Source organism: Psammomys obesus, unplaced genomic scaffold, assembly GCF_907164565.1.
Source record: "Psammomys obesus unplaced genomic scaffold, mPsaObe1.curated_primary_1811, whole genome shotgun sequence".
Taxonomy (NCBI): domain Eukaryota; kingdom Metazoa; phylum Chordata; class Mammalia; order Rodentia; family Muridae; genus Psammomys; species Psammomys obesus.
The window spans coordinates 8,330,361-8,338,790 of NW_026590663.1; the positions used below are offsets into that span (position 1 = coordinate 8,330,361).

The 8,430-nt window shown below is 52.4% G+C and overlaps 1 protein-coding gene across 9 annotated transcripts in view; it reads left to right on the forward strand.

The window, feature by feature from the left end:
- Positions 1–8,085, forward strand: part of Ccdc136 (coiled-coil domain containing 136) — a 30,989-nt gene extending 22,904 nt beyond the window's left edge. For 6 of the 9 annotated variants that reach the window (XM_055608109.1, XM_055608113.1, XM_055608114.1 and 3 more), the window contains one exon: positions 7,759–8,085. In XM_055608109.1, the coding sequence (XP_055464084.1) occupies positions 7,759–7,863 (105 nt within the window). In that variant the 3' untranslated portion in view covers positions 7,864–8,085. Of the gene's footprint in view, positions 1–542; positions 843–1,433; positions 1,731–3,322; positions 3,429–7,758 lie in introns of all 9 variants that reach the window. The other 3 variants (XM_055608115.1, XM_055608116.1, XM_055608117.1) reach the window with 2 other exon arrangements.
- Positions 8,086–8,430: the final 345 nt, after the last annotated feature.

The window sequence follows — 8,430 nt, forward strand, 5'->3', positions numbered from 1 at the left end:
TCCCTGCCCAGTGGGAGAGTCACTGCCTCTGTGCCTGGAGAGATGGGACAGACCCAGGGAGTGATGGCCACATGGCCTGATGGTTAGGACCTACTGAGCAGAGCATGTGCTGCCATCCTGAGATTAGGGCCAGGGCTCTAACTCGGTGCCCGTCTGGTGTCAGGCATATGCAGCCGTTCCCTAGGTGTCAGGGGAAGGGACTGGGTGCAGCCGGAGTTCCTCGAAAGAGAACTGGATGCTAACAAATGCCTGAGGTTCAGAGTGGTGGCAGTTTCCTAGTTGTCCCCACACAGGTCATGATCAAAACCAAAGTAATAATATTTATTGATTTCATGTTTTTTATCATGCTAGATGCAGATCTTCAGATTGCTTGACTTAGGGGAAAGCTATCTGAGAACCAGTTAGGCTTCATTGCCTGCTTGAACTTCTTATAGTCCGCTTCCTCATGAGCTTTAGCGGGGACATTGGTGAGGCAGCGACTTCAGCAGGGCCTGGGCTGCCTGGGTGGACCGCCTTGGGTAACCGGAGTCCACTGCCGACAGATCAAAGAGCTGCAGACGAAGCTGCGGGAGCTGCAGCTGCAGTACCAGGCTAGCATGGATGAGCAGGGGCGGCTTCTGGCCGTGCAGGAGCAGCTGGAGGGCCAGCTGCAGTGCTGCCAGGAAGAGCTCCGCCAGCTCAGAGAGCTCAGAGAGCTCAGAGAGCACAGGCCTTCCGTTAGCGCAGAAGTCAGGGGCAAGAATGGCAATAAGAACATGAACAAGAACGCCAATGGAGCTAACACTAAGAAGGCCAACAAGGCGTGCTCAGAGAGTTCGGAAAGCAGCTTTGAGAATGAGAAGGTGAGCTGTGGCCTTAGTAGCCAGAGAGGCAGGTGGGTGAGAAGGCCCTGGGAGGAAATGCCGCTCTCACCAACAAGTCCTGCCAGTAAGGTACTCTGAGGAAGTTTGCTTTTGGCATCGTTAATGTCTCCATGAGTTCCGTCTTTCTAAGAGTTTGGAACTTGCCTGGGTGTCCAAACTGTCACGGGGGGGGAGGGGGGGGAATGTGAACAATTCCTTTCACTAGCCTATGCCCATCTCTGGGACTCCTCTTGTTTCTGGGTTACATGATCAAGAGAAGGACCAACTAGATGGACAGAAAGGAATTTATTCAAGAGGGTTGGCTGGGGCAGGACTTACTGGGAGGGGAGGAAGCAACAGCTGAGCAGAGCCCAAGAATCTTGAGTTACGGTTGTCTGCTGAAATGGCCTAATGGTCAAGTGTTGGCTCAGCAAACTAAATGTGACTGTCCTCCATATGAAAGCTTAGCTTGTAGTTCCAGAATACAGTTTTTCAGTGGACTGCTGGGCAGTGCAAGCTCTCTGGTGGCAGCACAGCCCTGCCCTGAGGTGACAGCAGCCCTGCCCTGCCCTGCCCTGCCCTGCTCCACAGAGCCTGGAGGTGATGCTGTACTACAAGGCCAGCCAGAGGGAGTTAGATCAGCTAGAGAAAAAGGAGAAAGAGATGGAAGAGACAGAAAAGAAAGAAAAAGAGAAACAAGCCAAGGAAGAATCAAACAAACTAGCTGCTGAGGCAGCATGTTCTAGGAAAGAGACTAAGTCACCAGACGATGAGGAGGGAGGCTATGAAGAGTACAAAGAAGCGGAGGCTAAGAAAGAATGTGAAGATGAGGAGACTGCCGAGACTGCCGAGGAAAGTAACCCCCTAACGCTTTCTGAGAGCAAAAAGGTAACCACAGCCAAAGGCTGGATCAAGTGGGAAGAAGCCTGGGGCTAGGGCGCCCTGGGGTTCAGGAGTGGCCCTACAAGGTGCGCTTCTACCAGAGTAGAGGCCAGTGAGTGTCTCAGGGCATGGGGAGGGGAAAGGGCTGGAGAGGGCAGTCTTTCTGAGGAAAATGTCAGTCTTGGACTAACTGCTATGGAGCCATCGTACTGTCTTTCTCAGAACCCAGGTGGGGGTCGCGCGTCTTCTTACACAGCACGTAGGCACCTCCCGTATTAGCAGGGTCCCTCATCCTGCCCCCGACACAGAGCCCTTACTCAGTGCGCGCCTGCCAGCCTCGCAGGTCACTTCACCTTGTTTTCCCAGGATAGCCCGTGAGAGGTGACCCTTCCTGTGGGCGCTGTGGGCTTGTTTTGCACCTCACGTCGGAGGAGGAGGGCGTGAGCAGGGTGATGTTCAGAGTTGCAGGGACACTGGCCAGTCTGCCACGAGCAGTCACTGCTCTAGCCCTGCAGTTCCTGGGTCTCGGAGAGACTGAGGGCGGACGCGGACGACGGGTACGCTAGCTGCGTCCAGGAGTGTTCTCATCTTTTAACAACTGATGCGTTTCCATTAGTGTGTATCAGCCGATTGCTGCTCTGAGTCCCCAGTTTACAGTACAGAAAAGAGTATCATGCGGTGGCTGACCCCACTCACTTTATCGACGTCTGGAATTTTCCAGCAGCTCGTCTGCACTGCTGGTTCTCGGTCCCATGTACACTTCCCTGGTAAAGGTGAGGTGGAAGATTGTTGCTTGGGGTGTCAACAGGAGGGACCGCAGCCCTTTCTCAGGCCAGTGTTTCGTTTGAGTTCATTCTGTCATGCTGGCTCAGCTCATAGTGCCTTCAGAGGCCACTGTTCTAAATCTAAGCTCGACTTTCGTGGTCATCCACGAATGTGGGAGCCCTTTGCCTCCGTGGGTCTCCAATCTTGAAACAGCTCAACTGTTACATTGTGTTACTGCACACAAACTCAGTTTTTCTCTGTAAGTTGTTGTAGCCAAAGAACTAACCTTCTCCATTGTTAGCTTACTGTAGTAGTTTTGCCTCACAGAATGCTAGATTCCTAGGGGATCACAGGAACCAGAGCTCCGCACACCACTCACACTGGCGGGAGTGAGGCTGGTAGGCGGCCCGGCTGAGCTCTGGCTCTTCCTGGAGCGGTCCAGGGGAAGCATCAGCTCAGCGCCTGCTGGGAAGCCCTAGAGGGCTCCGGAAGCTTCCCTGCTCCAGGGTGTCTGACTCGAGGGTCCAGGTGCGGGCCATTGTGCTTGGCAGGACACGAGCTGTACGCGACCAGAGAGAGCCGGTCTGCATACCTAACCTGACCTATCTGCCTAACTCAGTTTTGTGACTTGCAGGCCTCGTGAGGACTCCTGGCTTCTCAAGGCTCTGGTGCAGAGAAGAGATGCTTCTGCTCCGGCCTGCGTTGTTTTAACCTTGATTCTTTTCTCTCTCCCCTTTGTTTTCTCACCCTCATTATCTGTTGGATTGTGTGTTTGTGTCTTCATCCAACCACGCGTCTCCCGGTCTCCTGTGCTTCTCATTTGACATGTGCAGCCATCCCCTGCCCCCGACCCCCCCATATTCTCCTTGCCTCTTGTAGGCCTGGTGGTCATATCAGCTCTGCTCTGGTGCTGGTGGGCCGAGACTTCGTCCTAACCAGGTACTGGCCCCGCCCTCTCCTCCCTCGGCTCCTTGCTTCTCCGTTAGAGACTCAGGTCTGAGTGACGTGTGCAAGGGACAGGCAGTAGGAGTGCGTGGAGAGTCTGCGTTTCTGTGGTTGGCCGGGTAACTTGGACAAGCAAGTCTTTGTTGCTGCTGACCAAGCTGCCCAGCTCCGTGTGCTGAGCTGACGTTTGCAAGGCAGACCTGAGCCTGGTCTGTGCATAACCCCAGAGCCAAGCTTTTGCCACGTTCCAACCCAGAAGGAATTACTGTGTGTGCAAGGGTGAGAGGGGAGGCCCAAAGAGCTGTGGCCCTTCTCGTTCTCAGGGGCGTTTGGTTGAGGGCTCCCTAAATTTTTCTTCCACCTCGATGGAGGCAGAACTGAATCCCTGCGGTACTATGTATGCTCACCTTAACAGTTCTCAGACGTTTGGAACTTCTGGTTACCAGGCAAATGACAACAAAATCCCAGGGAGTCATGTACAGTTGTGTTTGCTCCTTGGGGACCAGATTCCATTGTAATTGGCTTCTCCAGCCAGGCTTCTGGAGAGGATGCTACGGTGATGAAACATTCCCAAACGTTAGAGGGAATGTTCACAGGGAGTCGAGTGATGTGTTCTGGGCCCTTCTCTGTTGGCCCAGTTCACGTAATCTGGTCTGTTGACAGAATTGCTGCTTCAGGATGAAGGGTGTCTGATGGTCTAAGGTAGGAACCTGAGGCGCCTCCTGCCTCCGGAAGCCTGTAAGTTCTTCTGTCTTGATTTCCTCCGCAGACCCTCTCTGCCAGGTGTCCTCCCTCTTCCTTGCTCTTTCAGTGAGGTTTAGTGGCTGAATTCACATTTCAGAGTGTAGTTTTTGTTGCTGGCTCTGCTCGCCATTTCCTTTTTTTTGATCTTGCATTTATTTGGGGAGCTGGTGTATGAAGGCGAGAGGACAACTCTCGGGAGTCTGTTTTCTGTTTTGTTGTCTTCTTTCCTTCCATCTTGTCTGTCCCAGGGATAGAACTCAGGTCACCCAGCTTAGCAGCAAGGGACGGCAGCTGCTGAGCACCCTGCCTCCTCCCAGCTTCCTCTTTCTCTCTAATCTTCTCGAAACCTTCAGCTTTTCTTTCTTCTGGGCCTTTCCATTACTTCCCTGACAGTCTTTAGCTCCTTTCATGATGGGGCCTCTCCTTGTGCCTGCATCTACCTGAGCTTCCAGAAGTTGCTTGAGTCCCTGTGAAATGACCCAGGGAGGCAGCCACAGCCTTTGCCAGGCTCTGCCGTGCCGTGAGATGCAGGGATGTGGGTCCGGGCTCTCTTGGGGCCTTCTGTCCCCTGCGCTCTGCCCGCATCTCGAGGCACCGACAGGTGAAAAGCGCTTGCCCGAGTCTGTCTCTTCCTTTTAGCTCTGTCCCAGGGAGCAAAATGTTCCAACCTCAGCGCCTTCGAGGGTGAACAGAGCGCGACCGCGCCCCGCCTTTCTCAGTGTTTGGTGAGGTCAGGCAGGTTAACAGAGGTTAGCACCAGGCAGCATGTCAGCAAGAGTGCTTGACCCAGCTAGTTCCCTGCGCCCACGTGGTAGACACAGAGAGCCTGTTTCTACAAGTCCTCTGACCCCTACATGCACAACCCCCTCCTGTAAAGAAACAAAGGGTTCAGTAAAATCTTAAAAAGTTAAAAAACAGATTTCGGAAAGCCATGTGAGTACTAAACTCACACACACAAACACACACTCTCTCTCTCTTAAATAGCGTGGGCTGCGCGCCAGATGCGTCTCTAGTCACACTACATATATGCACAAATTTAGTCCCTGCAGCAGGCCTCTGAGGAAGCGCTAATGTGCCAGTTTACACGTGAAAAACTGTCAACCGTGGGCAGAGCTGGATGACATATGCCTGTAATGTGTCCCTTCGGTCAGGGCGGCAGGGCGATGGGACGTTAGCACCAGCCTGGGCTGACTCCTGTCTCAGAGAGAAAGTAAAACCACGTCCCCTGTGTTCCTCCCTGTAGCCCACGCTTCCCTCTAGTGCTGTGGGGAGGAGGCCTTAAACTCCTGGTCCTCCTGCTGCCAGCTCTTGGTCACTGGGACCGTATGTATGTGTCACAACACTGAGTGTCGGGGGTTCTGGCGGTCAAGTCCAGGGCTTCCCACCTGCTAGCCAGGCAAGTGTTCTTCCACTGGACTCTCTCCCCAGCCATTATTTACTGCCTCTTCTCGTTCTTAGCCCCTTCCTCGGTTGGCCCCAGGTAACTGGGGAGACACCGTACAGCAGGGTAGACTGTTATTTTGTTCTGCTTTGGGACCGCCAACCTCAGTAGCTCTCTTGGTAACTAGTAGCATTTATTTATTCATGTCTTGTTTCTAAAACTCTTGTATACTGTGCACAGTAAGTGTCCTTTCCCTATTCTGTGCTAACACGTGGTTTTTTTAGAGTTCAAAGTCCATTCTTCTCTATTAACTGTAGTTCACTGTTGTAGCCTATGCATTTTTGTGGGGTTTTGTTTGTTTGATCGTTTATCTTGACCCTGTGTTTTCACAATATTCCTCTTTTTTGTTTGTTTTTTGAGACAGGGTTTCTCTGTGTAGCCTTGACTGTCCAGGACACTCTCTGTAGACCAGGCTGGCCTCAAACTCACAGAGATCCGCCTGCCTCTGCCTCCGAGTGCTGGGATTACAGGCGTGCCACCACACCCAGCACCACGATATTCTTTTCTCCTGCTAGTTTCATTCCCATCATCAGGGGTGACAAGGCCACCTCACCCTTCTGTTGAGCCAGATTGCAAGGAAGGCAAGGCCTCCGGGGGCTTATCTTCCGGGTTCTCCTTGTTCAGCAGTTTGGCTACTTAAATGTCACACGACAGATGACACCGATTCCTGCACTTCTCTCTAGCTGTTGTCTGCAGGAACTTGAAGGCAGTCTGGACAGACTTTGCCTAAGCCCACCCATGACTCCCTTAGTCTCTTGGCTGACACGTCTGGACGCCTTCGACCTCCCGAGGCCCCAGAGGCTCTTTGGGCCCCGAGTAACTCAGCCCAGTGTGGGTGAGCATGGCCGCATGTGGAGCCTTTCCCAGTGGCTTTATCTCCAGCAGCAACAGTAGCGGCTCCCCTCTCCCAGAATCCATCAGCATCGCTAGTTCCCCTCCGCTGGAGCTGGCATCTGGGGGCTTTGGGGAGAGGGCAGGGGTAGGCTCTCTGGTAGCCCACACTGGCTTCACACCGGCCATAGAGCTAAGTGCTGGGATCACGTATGTGTTACCACAGCTAGAGTAAATATTCTCTGGATTGTCTTGCGAGGGCCCGACATGTAGGCCAGGCAGCAGCATCCGCATGTCCTCCTGGTTCTCTCCTGAGTTTCTGTTGGGGATTAGTCTGTATATCCATGTCTAACATTAATTTTTAGTTTTACCTATTCTGTTCTTAGCAACTTTTTTATAGAAATAGCAACAATTTCTATAAAATTGGGGGGTTATCTTTGCTCCTTGTGATTAGCTTAATTTTTTCTTTTAGATCAGTTACTCTCTAAGCAAATATATTGTTAGCTTTAATGGGCTCCATTTTTTTCCTCAAGCCATCTTTCTTTCCTCTTATGCCATAACTTATGATTCAAAAAGTCTAATTCTAAACTTCAAGCAATACAGTAAAAAGAGTAGTAAAACTACGAACTATTCCTCATTTTTGTATCTAAGTCTTGGTGTTTCCTGCATGTTTTCTTAGGGTGTCATTAGCTGAGCCTTGGTCAGAGGGCTCACCAGCAGTCACAGTGTTTAGAGGCCTCGGGAGGTCAGCTGGGGACAGGAGCATGTTTGTCAGCTTTTGACACTGGCTCTCAGGAGCAGCAGCAGGTTCCCTGAGTTTCTTTGAAATAACACCCTCTGACACACAGTCTTTGGCGACCAATGAGCATCCTACTTAGTTCATCCTACTGTGCATTCTGGCTACTTCCTCTCTGGCACCTTGCCCTCTCCATCTTAACTGAGCTCTCACTCTCCATAAAGAGGTGTGTGCCTTCTCCAAAGGCCCAGATCACCCCACCTCTTCTCACACACCTACACGGAGAGGCTCTGAAGACTGGCCTGGACATCCAGGAACACCAGTGTCCTCATCCCATGGGGACAAATCAAGTACAGATTGAGGAATAGCCCAAGTGATGCATGCAGCATCCTGCCATAAACCTAGTGGTGCCAAAATGAAGAAGAGCAGGCTGTCTCCATGATGGCCCAGGAGGCGAGGGAGGCCAAGTCGCAACAATGTCCCCGAGGCAGGCCCTCCAGCAGGCAGGTGGTCTCTGGCGTAAGGAAGGGCGCAGAAGGCTGGGAACTCACTGTGTTTCTTGGTCCCTACAGAACATGTTTGGGATGTGGAAGCCTATGGTATTCTTGGCTATCGCAGCAGTGGCGCTGTATGTGCTGCCCAACATACGACCACAGGAGACAGAGTACATGACATGAAGTGAAGGCAGACACGGGCCAGCCCAGAGGGCAGGTCCCCGGAGGCTCCACCCTCACCTGTGGGCAGAACACACGGTACCAGAGTCCCTACCCCGCCCATGTGTCCCCTTCTCCTTTGCCTCAGCCACTCAGACTGGCAAGGCTTATGGGAGTTGCTGGCTCTCAACCTCCTGCCTTGTGTAAGAACCTGGGTTCCTTGTAATTAAATGTCAGCCTAATTACATGAGGTATTGTGTGGCTTTGTCTTCGATAAACATTCCACATAACGCTCAACAGAGCAGCTCCCCTTCAACCAAGCAGTCTACTGAGCGTCTGCCTCCTCTGTGTGATTCTTCGGAGACGAGGTTGGCTCCCTCTGCTGCCAGCTGAGCCACAGAGACTGGTCTGTACCTACTTACCCTTTCTCGAGGACCTGTTAGGAACACAGAAAAGTGGCCTGAACGGGGACCCTGCATGGGGCAGGTGGCAGTGGGCAAACAAGAGACCTAGTTTCTGTGCCCTGAGAAGATCTGCAGGGGGACCTCCATGGCTTGGCCTTACAACTCGAGATTCATGTTTGGAGACATT